A 22845-nucleotide genomic window follows, 5' to 3' on the forward strand; every position below is an offset into this window, starting at 1 on the left:
TCAATTTAAATAAATGGTCACTTTCTGATTTAAAGAAAATAAATGCTCTCAGTATTCTTCCAAGACAGTCTTAGAAGCAATGATACTTCTCTCTCTCTTTTTTTTTTTTTTTTTTGGTGCTAGGGATTAAACCCAGGGTCTATGCGTGCTACACATAGGCTCTACCACTGAGCTACATGCCCAGCCTGCAGAAGCAACCATTTTTAGGGATCAAATAAATGTGAATACATTCACATACATCCTGTTATAAACAGTGTTCTCTTTGGAAATACCATTGTCTACCACAAAGGGAAGAGGAAATAGATGTCAATATTTACCTTTGATAGTCTCCATTATTAGAAGGATGATACCGCTGCACAACTCTCAGCCTTTCTTGCTTTGGAAACATAATATAATACAAAAATCATTCTGTTGGAAAATTACACTTTTTAAAACCATGCATGCAATGCTGAAAAATATTTTTTCCTAGTTTTTAAAAATAAAAAAAGTGATTCTCTTGAAGTTTTTTTTTTTTTACTTCAATTCACTAATACTCAACTTCTATACCTTGTTACTTAAGGGTAGAATTTTTGTGAATTTACCAGTGTGTAATCTCCCCGTGCTTAGAATATTCATGGTATTGTAAAAAGATAATTTTTAAAAGGGATATGTACTAGTGTCTATTCTTAATACACTTCAGTACTTCCTAGTAATTGATGAAAGATGAGAGGCAGGAAAGGAATAGCTTAATCAGTACCTGGAATTCTATTCTGTCTGAAATAAGTAGTAATCAAACAAAGCATTTATAAGGCCTGGCTAAGCTGATTCAAATATTAAAGGCGACTGATTATTTAGGGCTCAGACAGAATTTAGAAGACCTGTCAGAATTGTGGCTCTGATAGTTATTTGCAGTGTGTCCCTGGCATGGCCTTTAAACCTTCTGCTTCCTCATCTGTGTATTACAGATGGCATGTTACTGTCCTAGCAAATATAGGGTTATTATGGAAAGCAAATGAAGTGGTGCATGTCTGGATATGTTTGTGTATCAGTGAATGCTGCACGGACCTACAACAAATACTTAGGGAAGGAAAAACTCAGCTAACTCAGAAAATCACCCAAATGGATGTTACATATGGAATGCTATTAGTCTCTAAAAAGCAAGGAGTAGAGACTTAATTATTGTAAAGTAAGTACCTACATTAACCCCCAAATCATTTTTTTTTTCAGAAGGTGAAACTGTAAAACTTCTCCATTATTTAGGATGCACTAAAAAAAAAAAAAAAAAGACACTTGCTCATAAAGTTTATCTGTTAAGACCCTCTTCTCCAGGCGAGCAGGGGAGGGAAAAGGGAAGAGAGAATGAGAAAGAAAGAGGGAGGAAGAGAAAGACAAAGGACACAGTCCACAAATCACATAACAATATGAAAGATATGACTTTTCAGTTCCTCTAGTTTTAGTATGTGAGATGATCTTAGGAATGCTTCAATTAACACTACAGTAGTGAATACATACAGGCAAAATATGGAGGAAGATACTAAATAGGTATGCTGGCTAAGCATTGATATGCTTGAACTCTGGCTCTGCCATATATCAGCTGTAGGATCTCAAGAAAGTTACTTAACATCTTGCCTCATGGGTATTAACAACACAATTTGTTCTCTAGAATTGCTGTGAGGATTAAACACAAATAAACTACTTGGAACAGTTCCTGACATTTAGTCAGGGCTTCATAAATGACTGTATAACTGTGAGGCATTGTGATAATGCCTCATTTCCACATGGCATTTTAAGATATGGTACATTTGCTACCTTCCCTATAATATGCCAATGATTTTTCAAGACCTAAACTTTCAATCTTTCAAAGACACAAGAGTAAAGATAAGAAGTAAACAATATTCTTTTGGGGAAAAATTAGTATGATTTTAGGAAGTTTAAAAAAATTCGAGGAGCTAAAGAATTGTTAAAACAAAACAAACAAAAACAAAAACCTCACAAAAATACACTACAAAATGCTTTGGAAATTCTATTTCAAGACTAGTTTTCCCTCAAAAAGTATATTTACTTTTCCAAAAGAATTCTAAATTTTGGAGCACTAAAATTCATCTTTAGAATAAACAGAAATTAGCTTCTGCTAATCTAAAGCTAAACAAGATTTGGTATCAAGCATGTAATTTTATGTTATTCTTAGCTGTTATAAAGATTGAACAATTTGCCTTTATGATTCTTAAGACTATGCATAAATACATTTGTTGTTAAACAAGAAGCCCTTGATTCTAGGGGAAAAAAGTCCTAATTAGGATTTGTTAGAGAAAATAAGGAGAAAAGCAACCCTAATATTCGCTGGGGTCTTTTCCCCTCACCTCCAAGAGCTTTCGCTGCTTTGCTGCCCTGGCTGCTTCACGCTGTGCAGCGTATAAAGCTTCTTCTTCTAGTCTTAACTTCTCTTCTTGTATGGCTAACTGTATATGAACAAAACGATAAGGATTAACAAAAATCAGAACCTGTCTAACTGCTCTAAAAATGTTTCTATTTATAAAATAAAAAATAAATCATTAAAAATAAGTGATCTATAAAACATATCAAAATTGATATTTTGAGATTGTTCATTTCAATTTCTCCTTTTATAAAATAACCCAGATGATATGAAAGACATTATGGAATGCTTTAGAAACTGAATTATGAAGCAGTAGCATCTAATTTGTAAAAGTACCAATCTATCCTTTTCTAGAATATGCAATGATCTTCATTTTAACAATCATCCCAACACCTATCACCCTGACTATTTTAATGGTTCTGACTCTCTTAAGTAAAAAATCTTTAATACCAAGGCTGATCATATCACTCTCTATAAAAGGGAACTAAGCTTTCACAAATCCATGTCTTTGCATCTAATCGACATCAATGCACATGTCTTCTTAATTTTATTACTAGTAATCTTAAAATTACTTTCAAAGTTAAGTTCTTGCCTTTCATAACACTTATTCAATGATAGCTATTGCATGTCAAATCTAAGTTAAAAAAAGATTTTTATACTTTTTAAAAAACTAATATTAGCATCTACTGTGTTAAGTGAATGCACTTGAAATCACTAATTGGTATAAAACCGTTAAGAACACTTAATAAATATATAAAGAAGTATGAATAATTCCATTTAGTTTAGTGATAGCAAAATTATAATTACAGTCTACTCCTATAAATACATTATGTAAACATTTATAGTTGTTAAAATTACTTGGTTCACTGAAAACAAATAAAGCCAAGACAAAAATTTAAACACTACTTATTATGAAACAGAATAATTATTTTAAAAGTTCATTTTAAACACAAAGGTAGATGTTCTCACTAACATCCCTATCTGTGAACTAAGATTAGTTAAAAGAATGTAACATCTTCATTTTTTGGTTCACATAATCCTATAAACTGAACCAAAATAAAAAAATTATAACAGTTTGAAATAAGTTTTTACTTTAAATAATTTTTAACTGTATATATCGAAATATAGGTATAATGACTATATGTAATAAATTATTTAACGACAACTATCCCCTATAAGCAAGAGGTTTTATGATAACACATTTAAGTAACATAAAAGATTTTACCTCTTTTTGGATTTTCTTATCAAGATCTTTCTGTTTTTCAGCAATAGAATCATAATGCCGCTCTCGTAGATCGACAATTTCTTCTTCTGTAAGAGGCCTACAGAAAAAAAGAGAGGGTAGGAGGGTGGCAGGGAAAAGGAAAACAAAAACAAACACAAAATCCAAAATCACAAAACAATAAAACCCAGTGAAATTCTGAACATTACTCTCAAAAAGTTATGAAGGCAATTTGATACTATGATTCAATTGTTAAGAGTAAAAAGTATACATTCTAACATATTATCTTTTGGTATTTAAACTGAATAAGATGATGAAGTATCTGAGTTTGGTTTTGCTGAACCTTTTAAGAACTGTGAGCTTACCTTACACAGGGTCCACGCTAGTCATCTAACCTGTGAACATATACCCTGGAGGGTACCCCAAAATGTTCATCATAAAATATAAACACTAGTACACGAATTCTAATCCCAGCCCTCAGATATTCTGAACTCTTAACTTTCCTATTTATTCTGCTCAATCAAGCAGGCATTCCCAGGCCCTTAATCCTTTCCTTTCCTTCCAGTCTATCTATCCAGGAAATCTCCTGGCCTCACTTCATTTACAACCAATGGGGGCCTGATCTGAACTACTTTCCAACCAAAATACTTTCCTTCTTACACTCCTATCATTACACCACATTCACTCAGATTACTCACATTCTGATCCTGGATCATTCCCATGATTTGCTCTTTCTGCTGTGTGAGACTATAGAAAATCTAACATCATTGGCTCTCAGCCCCAAGCAATTCATTTACTCATACAAGGTCAACTCCCTCTCACATCCTATGCTAACTTCAAAATCTTTACATACTCTGTAAGTTTTTTACCCAAATGGTTTTCTCTTTCTAATTTTTTTTCTTAGTTGTCAATGGACCTTTATTTTATTTATATTTGGTGCTGAGAATCAAACCCAGTGCCTCACATGTAAGGCATGCGCTGTACCACTGAGCTTCAACCCCAGCTCTCAAATGGTTTTCTCTTAAAAGATAAAGTTCTCTCCACTTCCATCCCTCCACTTACTTAAGTATGTCCTGTTTGTTTTTCTTCCCATCTTCTAAAGAGTGAGTATTCCTTAATCTGCTTAAAGTCAACCATTATGCTTATTACACTCCTGACTAACATCACTGGTGCCACTTCCCTTCCCTCATTCCAGAGAATTCCATGGGACTTTGCTCCATTAATTAGCACCTCTCTTATCTTTAACCTATCCCTTCTGTCTATTTTTACTTCTTTTCCAATATAAAGAAAGAGAGGATAAAAAGGAGTAAAAACCCTTTGTCCTGATTCTACCTCTAGTTACTGCTTCCTTTTTAAACCAAAATTCCTCAAGTTAAAACATATAATATTATAGATAGCATATGCAGCACTAAGTGCCAGACTCTCCTCTAAATATTACACATATTAATTATTTATACATATTAACTAATATTACTCACATTAACTAATTTTAATCCTCAACAACCTTATAAGGTATAAAGAGAAATTACATATTAGGGCAGTGGGATGAAGACAGATTAAGAGCGTGTCTAAGGAAGTAACATAGTAGTATAAAGCAAAGCCAGAATTTAAACCCAGGAGGTCTATCTAGCAACTTGTTCTCAACGGTGTGCTTCTCTTGCCTTCTTTTTCTTACCTCCATGTACTCACAACTAACCACAGTCTACCTCTGTTCCCATCACTCCAGTAACTCTAGCAAAGCTAATCACTGGCTTCTATGTTGCCGAATACAATAGACAAATTTAAGTCCTTATTTTATTACCAATGTTTCAGGTGACATTGTTGAACATTCCTTCTAGCCCATCTGTCTGTCTTTACCTCCTCCCTTGGCTTCCCTTGCTCTCCTTGTTCTTTTTGATGACTACTTGCTTATCTTCAGACTACTCTTCTGTTTGTCTATTCAACCCCTAGACCACTTCCCTCTGTGCTCTGTCTACCCTACTTTATCTCTCCCTCAATCCTGGACTTAAATGTGATCTAGATACTTACCATGGCTAACGAGCCATGTATAAGGTAATATCTCCTAATTCCGTTAGTGTTCACTTCATAAAATTTTGACAACTGCAGACACTCATGTGACCTCTACCCAAAGCAAGATTCAGAACATTTCTATCACCTCATATAGTTTTCCTGTGGTCCCTTCCAATCAATTCTCTCACTCTGTATGCAATTTCTCCAGTCAGACACATTCTCCTCTGCCTAGATAGTAACCACTAACCAGTCCTTTGGGAATCAGTGTAGGTATAATCACCCTAAAGAGTATCATGAATACATTCTCCATATACATTTTGGGCAAATGACCTCTCTCTAGGGTTTCCTAATGTGTTCTCTGTAACTGCTCTTTCCTGACTTTTCCTGCCTTATGCTGAAATGTCACTTATAAGATCTATTTCCTGGACCAAGATATTCTTTCTTTTCATGTAGGGACCATCTGGTTTTTAAATCCCAGTATGCTTCTTTCTCAAATAGTGCATATAATTTTAACTGCACATTAAAAGGCTACTTCAAAAAATTATAGTATTGAGCTTCTAGTTACTGTTGAAAGATGTCAAATTCTTTGATTAGCAGAACAAGTTTAGAATGTCAAGAAAGAAAGAAAGGGGGATAAAACTGAAAACTTAGAAATTTATCAATATTAAATAACTTTTTAAAAAGTCTTCACTAGGAAAGTACCTAGACAGTGACAACTGTTAAACTCTTTCATGTTCAAAACAATCTTTTGAGAAATACATTATTTGCTTCAATTTCATGAAAAGAAAAAACTAACATTCTGTAATGTAAACTTTTCAATGTCTCAAAGACAGCAAATAATAAAGCCTGAATTCTCAGACAGCATCTTGTAGTTCACATAGAAGTTTTTATTTATTTATTTATTTTTTTAAAGGCTTACCTATGACTGCTTCCTGGGCTCTCCCCCTGTACAAAAATTAATTAGAAAATTAAAGAAATTTCAATAGCTGAATTCTATTTAAGGCAAGCCAATAAAATTTTTATTTAATTAATATTTTCTACTTACATATTTTATCATGGCAAACAAATTTCATTATTTAAAGTGTTTGAAACAAAATCTTGAAAATTTTACTATTTTTCAAAGGCAAAATTAAAATTTATATTTAGTTATATAGCAGCCATTTGCTTATTTCTTAATTTTTTTTTCAACAAACATTTTTCTAAGATACCAAGTAAACTTCTGTAATCAGGATAGACAACATCTTCATCATTTACAGTTGATCCTCATTATTTCAATCCAAATACATAAATTTACCTACCTGCTAAAATGTATTTGTAACTCCAAATCAATACTCAATATGCTATGCTTTCTTGGCCATTCAGAGATATGCACAGAGCAGCAAATTTGTGGGTTTTTTTTTTTTTTTGTGTGTGTGTGTGTGTGTGTGTGTGTGTGTAACAATGCATATGCCTGGCACAGGTAGAACAGGACATTCCTCAGCATTCTTGTTGCAACTTTCAGGCTATGAACAAGTGACCTTTCATAGCTATTTGGTGCCAAGTAGTTTGCATTTTTGTGTTTTGTATATGGTTTCATTGTTTCAAAATGAACGCTACCTCTAGTGCCTAAGTGCTGTCGTATTGTTCTTAAGTGCAAGAAGGTAGTGATGTGCCTTACTGAAAAAAGTAAAGTTCATTAGATAAGCTTCACTTAGGCATAAATTTTTGCTGGTGGCAGTGAGTTCAAAGTTAATGAGTCAACAATACATATTTAATAAGATGTTTTAAAGGTAAACATATTGTTATATAGTGACTGGTTGATGAAAACATGTGTGACGAGAGGGTCTCAGGATTTACTCCTGTTATTCCTCTAGGAATGATGCTTCAATATGCACTAATGTGGCATCATGGACTTCAAGGAACACAATTACAACAGATGACAAGATCTGACTGTTTTTGTTTTCCTTTGCAAGGCTATGAAACCACCTACAGCTTTTTCCTCCAAAGTAAACCATAATTATTTTCAAGACTAATTTGGGCTTATGAATATATCTTACACTTTTTTTGGGGGGGGGGTACTGGGAATTGAACCCAGGAGTGCTTAAAAAAACACTAGGTTAGCCACATCCCCAATCCTTTTTATTTTTTGTTTTGAGACACAGTCTCATTAAGTAGCTTAGGGTTTTGCTAAGTTGCTGAGGCTACCTTTGAACTTGGATCCTCCTGCCTCAGTCTCTTAACTCACTGGGATTATAGGCATGCACCACCATGCCTGGCTTATCTTACACTTTTACACTAGTCATATCTGACAATTGAAACACATGACTACCCAAGATGAGAAATAAAAATTCTAAATAATTCAAATAAACTTAGAAAACAGCACTACAAAACAGGATGATTTTCAACTAAACCAAATAGAAAATGTGAAATGAGAGGAAAGTTAGTTTACAATTAGTTTAGTGAAGCTGAAAATTAGCACAAAAGCTAAAGTTCTTCTAACTATACTTATATATAAGAAATATACAAATTTTGTTGATTCTAAAGTGTATTTTTTTCTTTTCATATTTTAACATTTCTGTACTTAATATGGCATTATTACAATTAAATTATATTTTTAAATAAGTAACTTAATAACCACTTGAAAGAAAACTATTTTATTGTTAATATTGTTCAATAAGAACAAATAAACAAGAAAACCTTTAATCAACCAAATAAAAAGTACCTTAGGAGTACACATGAAACTATAAGTGTTTTTGAAAAGCAATATAATACTGAAATGAACTACTGTGAAGGCTGAAAGAACTCTTATTTATTAGAAGCTTTAAAAATGTTGTATTGTGTTTGTGTAAACTTTTAAAAGGGAAAGACATGGAGGTGAAAGTGACCTTTGAGAAGGTAAGGAAACTAGGTTCATGAAATTCGTATGTTATTTTACTGGCAAAAAAAAAAAAAATGGTAGACAGTTCCCCAAATTTGTCCTACCAGTTGATAAATATATATGATTTTTAAGAAGGATTTATATGCAAATTAATTGGGGAAATTCTAAGTTAAACAGGTTTAAATAATTTTGTTTAACAACAGTTTTCAGAATCTTTAATATGCCAATTTATATCTTGAGACTAGTATTTTATATACACTCTGGGAAATTCTGGGCTAAAGAACAACTTAAAAATTTAAAGAAAAGGTATGATTCATTTTCCTCTTTCTTTAGAAAATATAAAGGACAAAAAGTCAGAGCTTGCTGTGCTTTTATAGTTAAAAATTTAGAGATGTGGAAAGTTGGTCCCTCGGAGGTTAAATAATTTGTAGGAACTCATACAATTAGTTTAGTAAAGCTGAAAATTAGCACAACTAACTATACCTGTATAAGAAATATACACTACATTTTGCTGATTCTAAAGAATGCTTTTTTTCTTCATATTTTAACATTTCTGTACTTATGAAACATTTTAAATTTGAGTTTGGACAAAATGAAATACAGAAGATCAATATTAAGAATAACTGAAAAGAGGTAATAGTTATGGAAAATTGTAGAAAGGAAATTATAGAATGTTTTGTAGAAATTATAGAATTCTATACTCAGAAATCCTTGAAAAATATTTTAAAGAAAGGTTCCATTCTAGATTGCTGAAGTATTTTACATACTTAAGCGAAGAGGTTAGAATTTTTGCTTTCTGAAGTTCCTTGAGTTCTACAAGAAGCTTTAAAACCTGTGCATGTGTAGTATTATATTGTGGGTTATATAATAAAAAATTCTAAATTCTTTGCTGACATAAATTAGTAAAAGAAGGAAATGATATAGAAGGGACAAAAAGTAAAACTAAATATTCTAAAATAAAATTTAAAAAATAATTTTTAGAAGTAAACAGATGATTCAAGAGACAAACAAATATGAGTGTTATACTAATATGGAAATACTTACTTCATCACTTTCTACTAGATTCTCAAACTGAAAGAACAAGAAAGTAAGTGTTAAGAGGGATACCTGTCAAAGGTGAATATCTCACAAGAAATTGTAATTTTCTCACCTTAAAAATAATATACTTTATACACGTACTTTAGATAATAATGATCATCACATTCAATCATCATTGGTGTCAGTATAATATGTATACAACCAGAGATATGAAAAATGGAGCTCTACATGTAATAAGAATTGTAATAATGGGGCTGGGGCTGTAGCCCAGTGGCAGAGCGCTTGTCTAGCATGCGTGAGGCACTAGGTTCAATCCTCAGCACCGCATAAATATTAACAAATAAAATAAAGGCATTCTGTCCATCTACAATTACAAAACATTAAAAAAAAAGAACTGTAATGCATTCCTCTTTTATATATAAATAAATAAAAATTTAAAAATTATTTTGTTAGTTTCCAAATCTATTCATGAGAAAAAAATAATAATATACTTTAATAAGATACTTTAGTCAATTGCCTTTTTATACATCAGCTCATTTAATATATTCAAAAGTCTACAAAATGGGCACGCAAACATGTATTATTTGTATTTATGACTTTATATAAAAATAAAAAGAGAATTACAGCAATATTAAATATAAAGGAGAAACTACATTCTAAACTATACCTTCACCTGACTTGAATATTTCATACAGGTATTTTATTTTTATTTATTTATTATGATTTTTTTGAGCACGGTCTTACCTTGTTGCACAGGCTGGCCTTGATCTCATGATCCTCCTACCTTATGCAGTTTTATGTAGGTATTTTAAATATATACTACCAGAATTTTTCACTTTACTTTAGTTCAGAACAAATTACTCAATGTCATAAAGAAAAATTACTCAAGAAACAGGGACAAAAAAAAAATACCCAAGTAAGAATTTCTCTAAATGTTTACATTTATCCATCTATTTATTTGTATAATTATTTTCAAGGAAAAATTATTGGTAGACACTATCCTTACATAGAGGCAGGAATGTGAACAATTTGATTATAATGTGACAAATGCTATTATATCAAGTGACCTAATGAAAGTCATTACTATTAAATTACACTATTAAAATATTTGTAATTTAAATATAAAAAACTTTGATATATAACCTCTTAAAAGAAAAGTCTTAATGTTAACATTGTCTTGTTTAAAGATCAAGAAGAAACAATTCAAGAAAAGAAAACTGTTAAAAATTATTTTTTTTTGTACTAGTTTGTGATATTTTTAAGAAAACTAATTCAGTTTATACACTTCCTTATTTAACATAGAAAGCAGTGAAGAATAGTTTTCAAGTTTTGGAGCAAAGTAGTTTAGGACTGGATTTTGTTTTCTGCCACTTCCAGGTAGTACTCTATAGTCCAATTTTTCCATCTGTCTAAGCCTCTGATTTCTCATCCATAAAAGAGGATAACTATCATATGTTTACAAAAGAGCTATAGTAAGAATTATGTGCAGTGGCATTTCTCAACCATATGGAAAGTGATTGGTACATAGTAGTGGATTCAGGAGCTTCTACTGTTATCTGCATTTTTATAAGCAAAGAAAAAGCACTCAGTGCTTCTGCTATGTGTGATATATCAAAGTGCATAAATGCATTCTACTGACATGTATAACTAATTTAAACAAATTAAAAAAATTTTTAAAAACCAATTTGCTACTTTGATTCTGCTACATCTCTCTGATAGGGCAGGTCAACAGAGCCACTATCACTGACAGGACAGCACCCTTTCTCTGAGATGTATAGGGTAAAATGAAAACAAACCTATTAGGAGAATAAACTTCTCCCTACACACTCTTCTTCCTAGTTGCCCATTTTTTTTCCCTCTTCACTAGAATCAATATTATTGCAGTGTAAACAGTCTGAACTAAATTTGGGTCTAGATTATTTCTCCCTAATTGAAAGTTTCTTCTGCTCTTCTGAAGGCATTTTTAATCCAATCAAATTCATGATTCTACTTACCTCTATAGTTAAGTGCTCACCTCTTGAGCATGTTCTAAAATACTTGGATCTGGGAAGGAAAACAGAAAAACAACCGTAAAAATCAAAACTGACCCTAAAACTGAATTAATGTGATGGCATAAAAATATTTCCTCAAGAGCAACTTTAAATTCTCTAATATATAGTACCTTATATTCACAAAAAGGAACAAACAAATTTACCAAACAATATAGTCTAAACTTTATTGAGTTTAAATGTTTAGTCAACAGATATTTCTTTTTCCTGATATTAATACTTACTAAACTTATACTAATTAATTAGTTTATGTCATTATTACATAAAACAGATTACAATTACATTTTAAAAATTTATCTTTTTATTACTGTCTCAATATCTTGTTAAAAATACTGTTAACCAGGAAAAATCAAATAATCCAATCAATAAATGGGCAAATAAGCTAAAACAAATATTTCTCAAAAGAAGAAATACAAATAACCATTAATTATATGAAAAAATAATTCAACATCCTTAGCGATCAAGGAAATGAAAATCAAAACTACACTGAGATTTCAACTCACTCCTATTAGAATAGCAATCACCAAGGACACAATAACAATAATGGCCAAAAAGGATGTGTAAAAAAAGGTACACTTATACATTGTTGGGAGAATGAAAATTAGTACAGCCATTTTGGAAATCAGTATGAAGATACCTTAAAAGTCTAGGATCCAGCTATCCCACTCCTTGGTATTCATCTAAAAGGAATATCAACATTCTATAGTGATATACACACATCAATATTTATAGCAGTAAAATCACCAGCTATGGATAAAGAAAATGTGGTATATATACACAATAGAGTTCTACTCAGTCATAAAGAAAAATGAAATTATGTCATTTGCTGATAAACGGATGAAGTTGGAAATAAACCAGACTCAGAAAATTAAGGTCCAATGTTTTCTCTCATATGTGGGAAAAACGGGGAAAAAATGAGTTGGAAAAAAAGGGGGGAATCTCATGATAATGGAGACCAATTCAGTATAGAAAGAGGACTGAGAAGGAGGCAGGAGGGGAGGGGAGGGGGAAGTATTAGGGAATGAAATCTACCAAATTATGCTATGTCCATATATGAATAGATTACAATGAATCCCACTTACATAATTATGGTACCCTAATTAAAATAATAATAGAAGAGAGATCAGTATAGCAAAGCAAGTAGATCATAGGGAGGGAGGGAAAGAGGGAAAGGAAGATACTGGGGAAGGAGACTAATGAATATGGCATAATGGATCCCAAAATTATGTATGACACAACAAGAAAACCCCCCAAATTTAAAAAATACTGTTAAGTAATACATAAAAAGTATGTCCTCAAATTCTGTTAAAATATGTAAAACATCAAAAATATAAAAAGATATTTCTGAAAATATGCTAAAGAAGTTATCTCTAGATAATGGAGTCATGTATCTTTATGCAGACTTTGTGTTTTCTTCCTATGCCCACATTAATAAAAGAAAGAAGAAAAACAATGCCTACATATGTCAATCAAACAGTTCCTTATATTAATTTTCCAAGTAGGGCCAACTATTGACTTTAATCATTCTCTTCTGCTTCTATTACAGAAACTTACATATGGTCAAATAAACATCTTTATTATCATACTTGCTCCAACAATTTGTCTACACTGTTAACTACTATAGTATCAAAGTTGGTCTAGAACAGAGTCTTCAAATTCTTTTATTACTGGAAGTGTCAGGAGAGGGATGCCCACTATGGGGATCCATGTCTACACCTGAGTTGCTGATTTGTCAAGAAATTTTTGGCAGAAAACACTCTTTCAAGAAATGGGGAGAGCCCTGGGGTGAGGACCAGTCTGAATGCTTTGTATTATGTATACATGGATCCATATCCACACATAGGACTGCTAATTAATCAGCATTTTTGGACAGAAAGCTCCCCTTCAAGAAATGGGGAGGACCTGGGATGACCAATCTGAATACTTTGTATTATGTGTATATATAGAGAGTTAGTAGGTTCAGTGAAAGAGAAAGTCATATTGTCATGACTAAAGGATAAAAGTAGCAATGAAATTATAGTTATGTATCTTTTCTTTCTTTCTTCTTTTTTTCTGGTGACAATCTTTATCTGCTGATAGATGCAAAACAGTTCTTTTTTGCCTACTCAAGAGATCACTGATAAACTGTAGAAGATTCTGTATTGTTCCACAGATCTTCTGGAACATACCAACTACAAACACAATATCCTTAATCCTCTTACTATTTAGTGCATCCACTCCTGTCTTTTTCATTCTCAAACAAAATCATAAATGAGCTGAGCCTCCCAGTAGCTCTGTATTCTGGCACTAGGATTCCAGCTTTGGGTCACATAAGCTTCTCTCCCTGCAACCTTCACTTTATTCCCTTGAATGAAGACTGTCTCTGATTAATCTATTTCCCCTTCCAGGCTTACCAACTTGTATAAATGAACAGTTCAGTAATACTAGGTAGCCCAATCAATATAAGCCATCAATCAGTATGAAATAAAGCCGAAAAAAGCTTATATAGAACACTATCAAAACTCAGGGAAGTAATTACTCAACTACATTTACATTTGATGGCAGTATGCTATTCTGTTCAAATTTTACATAGAAAGGTAATTTTAGTAGAAGCCAAAGGTGGTGTTCATTGTAAATGTCTCCCTTATCCATCCCCTGTATCCACAACCAGCACCCGTGAGGACAATCATGTCATTACATGGCTCTGACTCTGAATATCTGACCCAGCCAGTCATCCCCCACATCTCATTTGATTGGCTTGGGTTATTCAGAGACAGAGACAATGTGCTCCTAAAAGACCTCAAGAGCTGCTGGAGATTATGATTCCTATTAATCTGCAACAAGAGGAATGAAATCAACTGAAAGAGTGCTCTCTCTGATAGCACTGAAGTCATCTCTAAGGAGCTGGTACATCTCTGCCTGGCTCACAGTTCACTACTTGAGAAACTTAATAAACTCCTTTGCTTAAAATGTTTGATCTGGGCTTCTGTTCCTACAAAGTCCTGACTAAAAAATAAACATGATTCAAAGAGATACCATGACAAATAAACCAGAAAGCAGAATGTTAAAAATGTTAAAAAATATTTAAAAAAACCTCAAATTGTCCTTTTGAAGTAGACTGAGACCTCATTCACAAAGACACATACGTTGACTCCTATTACCATAAATGCTAAGATTATATTGAAAGGTTCAAATATATATTCAATTTGACAAACTTGGGCAATATTTTTATCAAAGAAGATTTATTTGAGATATAGCTGAAAATAAGGTCAATATAATAATATTGATATATATATATATATGTTTTTATGAATTATAGATGTTTGTTTTTATTTGTTTGAACATTGCTGGCACCTGTATAGAACCCCCAAATGTGCAGCAAGTATTAAAAAATATTAAATTTGATCACTGATATTTTGCCAAATTTCAGCCATATAAAAATCATAGTTTTTTTCCATATTTTCCTGTATTTTCTATTTTCTCACATGATACATATTTTAAAAGTGATTAGAAAGCCAACTGTTTGTAAGTACCATTTCAAATGTCAGAGAGCTCTAAATTACTTAAAAAGCTAATGAAAGAAATTAAGACTAAAATATTACTGGATCCTTAAAAGCCCAACAAATTTGAAATATAACCTTTTTAGTGTTTCCTGTGATGAATATTCCTGACCTTTTATATTTTCTACCTCATGATTTTGTTCTAAAGGGAGGAGCAGGCTCTTGGCAATTCTTCACTATTTGCTGCAGGTAAAGATGAAACTAAGTGAAAGGTGAGCAGAACAACTGGGGTGGGAAATGGAGAAACATAATCAGTAAATTTTTGTTTTGTTTTGTACAGGGAACTGAACCCAGTTGCTTAACCACTGAGCCATATTTCCAGTTCTTTTTATTTTTTTAGTAAGTTGCTGAGGCTGGCCTCAAAGCTGAGGTCCTTCTGCCTCAGACTCCTGAGTCACTAGGATTATAGTTATTCACCACTGTGCTCAGCAGGCTTAAGTTTTTAAACTTATCATTATCAGTACCTACACTAAGTGCTGGACACTGTTCCAAGTGTTGGCAATGTAATAACTGTCAATAAATAGATAAAGGCCTTGAGAACACTCTTGGGAATGAATGATAATAAATGCATAGATAATGAATGCATCAGAGGGTGGCACTAGCCATGAAAGCCAAGAAAGGAGACATATAAACCAGAAATATGTTATAATGGAAGACAAACAGAAAAGCAGAATAGATTTGGGGAAAAATAAGGCTCAGCCAGGGGGAAGGAGGTTATATTATACAGGTTGCCCAGAGAAGGGTTTTTTGCTAAAGTTGAATCAGACCTCCGTGAGGTGGCTCATGACTGTAATTCCAGCAACTCTGGAGGCTGAGGCAGGATATCAAGTTCAAGGCCAGCCTCAGCAATTTAGTGAGGCCCTAAACAACTTAGTGAGACTCTGTCTTGAAATAAAAATAAAAAGGGCTGGGGATGTAGCTCAGTAAAGTGTCCCTCAGTTCAATCCCCAGTATCTAAATAAATAAATAAAGTAGAATTGGAATGAAGACCCCAAGGAAATGAGGAAACCAGCCAGGATATTTGGAGGAAACAAATTCTAAACAAATGCAAAGACACTGAGGCAAAACTGTCCTTGGCACATTCTAAGAAAGCAAAGGGGTCAGAATGGCTGGAATGAAAAAGGGAGATGAGGAATGAGAAATGAGAAATAAACAGTGAGGGTCATCACAAACAAGCCTTTGCAGGTATTTTGGATTTTATTCTTAATTAGATGAAAAGAGATGTTTGGTTTTGGCAGTCACTTTTTTTTTTTTAAACCTTTATCAGGAGTTATTTCAAAAAAGCACAAAAATAGAGTATCACAAACCTCTTTGTATCCTTCACCCAGTTTAAAAAGTTACCATCTTTCATTTTTTCTTTCATTTATACCTAACTCTTCAGTTTCATTTCATTTTGGTAGAGTACCTTACAGGAAACTCAGACATGTTATCTTATCCTGGCCTCAATTGGTATCTCTAATTATTAAAAACCTTAAAAAAATCTAATCACATTATCATATGTAACACAATTAAAAATAATTCCTCAGTATCATCTAATATCTAGTTTGTTTGTTTGTTTATATATGGTGCTGAGGATCGAACCCAGAGCTTCAAACATGCCAAGCAAGTGTTCCATCACTGAGCCACAAACCCAGCCCCATTATTTTTTTGTGCATCATTTGTTTGAATCAGAGTCAAACAAGGACCACACACAGCTTGTTAGATATCTTAAACCCCTTTTAGTCTTTAACAACCCTAATACACTCTGTACTCCTCCCTGCCTTTCTTCATATCCTTAGAGAAATTGTATCATTTATTTTGTGTAATTTTTCATTTTCTGGTTTTGGCTGATATTTTCCTTCTTGGTGTTATTTAACTTTTTTCTCTATTCCTGATATTTCTTGAAAATGGATAATTTGATTTAAGTCTGCTATATTGAGTTCAATTTTTACAGGCAAGAATTTTTCATATGCAGTTCTTACTACTGGATAAGACCAGGAACTTTATCCCACTTCTATTGATGTTAAGATTGATGTGTAGTTTCAAGTACTGTCAGCATCCATCACAAAGATCCATATCAATTTTGTACCAAATAGTTTTATGGCATCCATTGATAATCATTGCTCAGCTCCATTGTATCATTAAGGAGAAAAAAACATGATTTTATAATTCTGTTATTCTTTGGTAATTTATTAGCTCTATTAAGAATATCACTGGAGGATCTTGAACAGATGATCTGACAAGTTTTAAGAGACCCACAAGAAAGCTGTTAGCAGTACAGCAGAAAAATGATGGTGGATTGGATCACAGTAATAATAGTGGCAGTAATAAGTAATTTTGAAAACAAGGCTGATAGAATCTGCTAATGTTTAGATAGGAGTGTTTGTAAAAAGGAAGAAACAAGGATGTCTCCTAAATGTTTGGACTGAATACTTCAAAGAGTGAAGTTATCATTTACAGAGTTGAGAAAGGCTAGAAAAGGAGGTAATTTTGGATACCTAGAGCCTGACATTGTTACAAAGTTAGAGTTTGGGTAACTTTCTCTAACAATAAATTTCAAACCTATAAATTAACATAAATATCAGTCCCAAAACTCCTTAATAATACTTTCCTATAATTAACCCTGGTGTTACTTCTCAATTCCAGATTAATAAAAGCACTTTTCTTTTCCTCCTTGCTTCAACCCAGGAAACCTGGCTCGGGGTGAATTTCAGTGGTATAACACTTGTCTAGCATGTGCAGGGTACTGGGTTGAATTCCAGCAACATGCCAATTAATAAATAAATAACATCAAACACAGGAAATTCATCTTTTTTTTTTCTTTTCCTATCCCAAGGAATGTTGACTGCAAAGATGGCAATGTCAGCACTTTTCTCCCATACATATACTTCATATTATCACCAATAAATACATAAAGCTTACTATTTTTATGGATTTTACTGCTAATCACTATGGAAAAGTAGAACAATAAGCAAAAATTAAAACTAAATAATACCTAATGAATCCATAACTTTGGCATTCTAAGTTACCTTAAAGAAAAAGGTTTAAGACTCCTAGGTTTTAAGACTTAAATGAAAATAGAAGTTAATCTTCCTTTAAAAATTCATTATGAAGAGGAAATAGAAGAACAGCTTAAATGGGACTGCAAAACTGGCTATTGGGTGTGTTGGGGCAGGGTGGGTCACAGGACTTTTCTTATTCAGTTCTCCCAGGTCTTCAATGAAAGGTGAGTTTTGGAAAAATTGGAAACAAAATGAGTAAAAGTACAATATCTATTGCAAAAACTTGACTCCTGATTATTGTTAGTTCACAGAAATAACAAGAACATTTTCCTTTCTTCAATTTAAAGGAAAAAAAAACAGTACTTTATTGACCTGATGTTTTCAGCTACATATGATGCTATAAAAATCAAATTAACAAGCTATTAGTATAATGGAGAGCAAAGAGAGATTTACATTACTGAGTCCTTACAAAGGCCCTTAAAAAGGGGCAGAAACTAAAGGGTTTTTTTGTATTTTTTTTTTGTATTTTATATACATTTCAAAAACACACTGATTTTGAAGACTGAGTACAAAAAAAATGTAAAATATCTAACTCCAATAACTCTAAGCTCTTTTTAATATATTCTATAGTCAAATACAGAAAAATAACTTTTAGATCTTCTTCAATTAATCCTCTCCCCAAGTTTAATCGATCACACTTCAGCAGCTGAAAACAATGCTGTGCATGTTCCAATACAGTTTAAAATCTAAAAGTATGCTCATTTTATATGTAACACTGGTCATAGCATATGCTTAGCCTACTCTGAAAGAAAATCATTTTGTGTTATATACAAAACATTTATGATTTTTTTATTAATCATAAAATGACTATTATTTGTAAAGAGTTTTTCACAAAATATTAGCAAAAGAAAATCTGGTTTAATATTTTCAATCATAACTGATTAGGATCTAAAAATAAAGGAGAATAGCCATCCTACTTTCTTAGAACTATTGTTAGCATATAAGTGGGTCATACTGTACGAAGCTCCCTAAATTTACTTAAAAAAATTATTAGCACAGAGCAGTTTAAGATTTTTCTATTATGTAAACATTGTTTAAAAATAAAAATGGAAAGCTAAAACCCCCTATTCTCTGGATTCATATTTGTAACATTTGACTAAAGTTACTGAATCTTTATTCATTTACTATGATAACACAACAATGCCTTTTGCAAACTCCCAAGTTCATTACACCAGATATTCTTGGAGGTGTGAATGTTTTAAGTATTGCAGGAAATAACATAAGAAAATGATAATAGTAAATCTAGGGAGGCAGCCCCAACTCTTGGGCAAAACTCAATAGTTAAGTTATTATTAGTGATACCTTTAGCAGTTCAGGTAGAAAATGAGGGAAAAAAAAGTATGAGTCCCTGAACTACGTACAATATATAAAAATATCTCAACTAATAGATTTTTTAGTCCTAACAATTCTAGTTTAGTAAAGAAGTCATTCACATAGTTGGGTAAGAAATAATCACCTTGTTAAAAATGAATATTATTGAGATTCACCCTCAGGTTGACACAGAGCTCAGGGGCTATATTCTATTATGCTCACCTATGTGTTTATATTTGTGCCAATAATACAGGGTTTTAATTATTAGAACTTGTTAACTGATAGGACAATTCAACGTTCTTCAAAATCTGTGGAATTAGTTTGTTATGATTTTCACTGGAATTGCACTGAACTTCTGGTCAATTGATAAAGAATATCTTAAGCATGGGGAGTCTTTCTAACCATGAACACAGTATTCCCTCCATTTATTTAATAGGATTTAAAAAAATTGATCTAGTCTATCACTAATTTATTCCTAGTTTCCTTGTTATCATAGAAGATAATTTAAAAATATGCATTATTTATTTGTTGCTGGTATATAGGAATACAATAAAGTTTTAATGGAGATATGAGCTAGCATTTCACATTAATATGTTGGGGAAAAGAAGTCTCTGATAATATCAAATGTTAGGGGAATGACGGAAATCCATTGTTGGTGAAAATATAAATTGGTATAATTTGAAAAAGTTTGGGGCATTTTCTAGTACATTTGAATGTGTATAAGCTATGACCCTGAAATTCCACTTGTAGTTATATATACCTAAGGAATCTAGTACAAATATACCTGAATGTTAACTGAAGCAGTAATAGCAAAAAACAAACAAACAAAAACCAACCCTGAAAATAACAGAAATGCCCATCAACAGGAGAATGGATAAACTAATTTTGGTTTACTCATGTTATGAAACACTACACAGGAAGAGAAATAAGTAAATGAACTGGAACTATACACATGAAAATGGGAATTGTGAATGAACACTCTAGGTAAGAATCACTATCCTTGATCAAAGATAATCCTATAGAGCAAATAAAACCAATGTTTATTGTATTTGAAGTAATTATAGAAAAATAGGAATACAATTCTTTCTTTCAACTTAGGAGAATAAACCAGCCTTAGTAGTTAGTTGCTCTGGCAAGTGCCAAGAACCACAAGAGTCCTAGATAAATAAGTGGGTATAAATGCATAGAGTGAATGCATGAATAATGTATGCAATCAAATTTGAGGCTAGGTAAGTAATGATGACAGCTTGGATTAGGGTGGTGTGAGAAAAGTGGATAGATTAAAAAAATGAGAAGATAAAAATCATGAGGTTTTTGCGGATGGAATGGAAATCAAGAGATGATGGGAAGCATTGGCAGAATTTCAACAGAAATATAATATGAAAGCAGAAGTCTAGGGTGGAAGAACAAGAGAAAAATAAATTTGGTAAATCCAAGACATACCACTTCCAGAAGTGAAAGGACAAGGTATATAAAGTGATGTGAGATGCTAGAGAGTCCTCTAGAAATATAGCCATATCACAAGAGCCAGCTGTGAAGAAAATGGTAATGTCACATCGTATAGTTAGTTACATTTAACTTTCAGGAATTTAGTCACATGCCCTGGAGGGTAGGGGAAGGTGAGAAATGATGTGGGCAACAACCAACCATTCTATTCTAGAGTATATATACTCAGTTGTCAATTGGGGTGAAAGGTGAGCAACTGAAACTAAAAGGCTCCCAAAAATGACTTAAGAAAAATAAAAGTGCATTTTCCTTTTATTAATAGTCAGGAACTCTCCAAAATCATCCATAGACATTCATTTATATATAATCCTTATCACCACAAGAGCTGTCTCTAAATGAAATGAAACAGGTTTCTTTATATCCATTTTGCTACTACTGAGATGTGAAAATGTATTTAAAACATGTCAAGGATTTTAGAGAAGTTGAAAAGAGAGGTAATGGTTGGTTCCTGGGGCCTATCCTCTAATCAATGGTGGCATATAAAAAAATTTGGAAGAGCTTGAAAATAATATGGTACAGAAGTGGAGATTCTTATAAACATATTTACTTATCGATGTTATCAAGGTAGATAACAAGATAATCTTTTTTTAAGGTTAAAATCTGTCTTGTTGAGAACAGACTGAAAGTATAGTTTTTTATGCTTCTCATGTTATTTTGCATAGCAGGTAAATACTTTTTTAATGTAACACTAAAAATTTCTCAAAAATTCTACATTGCTATTGTTCCTTCTCTTCACATTCTTCTATACTGCATCTGTTAAAATACAGGAAGAAAGTCTTTTCCTATATCTTCTATTTGACAGTATAAATAAATGATGAAGAATCTGGGTAAATGGTTCCAAAGTTTATTAAAAATTAAAAGCTTCCCATGACTCCTTTTTTCCCCCCTGAACAAAAGACTGGAAAGGTTATAAATCAGATGCCTGGCAAAAACTATGAGAAAGATAATGATGGACACATTGTTTTTCAATTATTATTAAATATTTCAGTGGAGGTTTAACCAATCAAATCTAAAGAGATAAGATCAATCGAGTTTTCCAGGCAGGAACAGCATCAACACAGGTGGTGTCATGGTTAATTTCATTAACCTGACTAGACTACCAGATACCCAGGTATCTGTTTAAAATATTATTTCTGTGTGTATTTGCAAGGGTGTTGTGGAACAGATTATCATTTGAATTGGTGGACCTAGTAAAGGAAAAGGTCCTTTCTAATTTGGGTAGGCATTAGCCAATCTGCTGAGGGCCTGAATAGAACAAAAAAGGTGGGGGATGGTTGAATTCTCTCTCCTGCACTGCTTGAGCTAAGATCTTCCTTGGTTTTCTGCTGCCCATGGACTGGGACTTAGACCACTGGCTTTCCAGAGTCTTCAGCCTGCAAAGGGAAGACAATGGGACTTAACCTCTACAACAGCATGAGCCAATTCCTCATAATAAATCTCATTTTATATCCATATAAAGGTACAGCTATTGGCAGATATATAGGTATCTCCTACTGGTTCTGGTTTTTGGAAAACCCTAACATATGTAGTAAGAGTAAAGTAACAATACTTACTGTTTAATAAGCTCCTCCTAATGAAGACAAATTCAGGAAGAACAGATACTCAGAAAATCAATTTTATGCCTTGAAAGAGAGGAAGCAAATCTTCTCTCTGAACATATTAAAGACAGAAAATGGGCTTAAAAAAATTAGTCATTGCCTTTTAAGAGCCTGATTTAGAGGAATTTAGTAACTAGAAAGGACCTTAAAGGTCTTTTATTTCTCATTCACCTTCTGCAGTCTGTGTGCAGCACCTAATATTACTCACCACTTTCTTCTTTTAAAAACTGTTGTCATTTATGCATCTATGATACTGAATTTTTAAATCTTATTCCTATTTTTCACTGGGTTACTGAATGACAGGCATAACTATGAATTTAAA

The 22845-nt window shown here is 32.6% G+C and overlaps 1 protein-coding gene across 4 annotated transcripts in view; it reads right to left on the reverse strand.

Annotated features, from left to right (window-relative positions):
- AP1AR (adaptor related protein complex 1 associated regulatory protein) overlaps positions 1-22845 on the reverse strand; it is a 36507-nt gene that overhangs the window by 6222 nt on the left and 7440 nt on the right. The window contains exons 2-7 of one of the 4 annotated variants that reach the window (XM_081304640.1): positions 11475-11562; positions 9487-9513; positions 6505-6530; positions 3579-3675; positions 2340-2438; positions 318-376 (exon numbers count right to left, since the gene is read on the reverse strand). In XM_081304640.1, coding sequence (XP_081160766.1) covers positions 318-376; positions 2340-2438; positions 3579-3675; positions 6505-6530; positions 9487-9513; positions 11475-11562 — 396 coding nt within the window. The remainder of the gene's footprint in view (positions 1-317; positions 377-2339; positions 2439-3578; positions 3676-6504; positions 6531-9486; positions 9514-11474; positions 11563-22845) is intronic. The other 3 variants (XM_081304638.1, XM_081304641.1, XM_081304639.1) reach the window with 3 other exon arrangements.

This window comes from Spermophilus citellus (assembly GCF_964194105.1).
Source record: "Spermophilus citellus genome assembly, chromosome: 8".
In the NCBI taxonomy this organism is placed as follows: domain Eukaryota; kingdom Metazoa; phylum Chordata; class Mammalia; order Rodentia; family Sciuridae; genus Spermophilus; species Spermophilus citellus.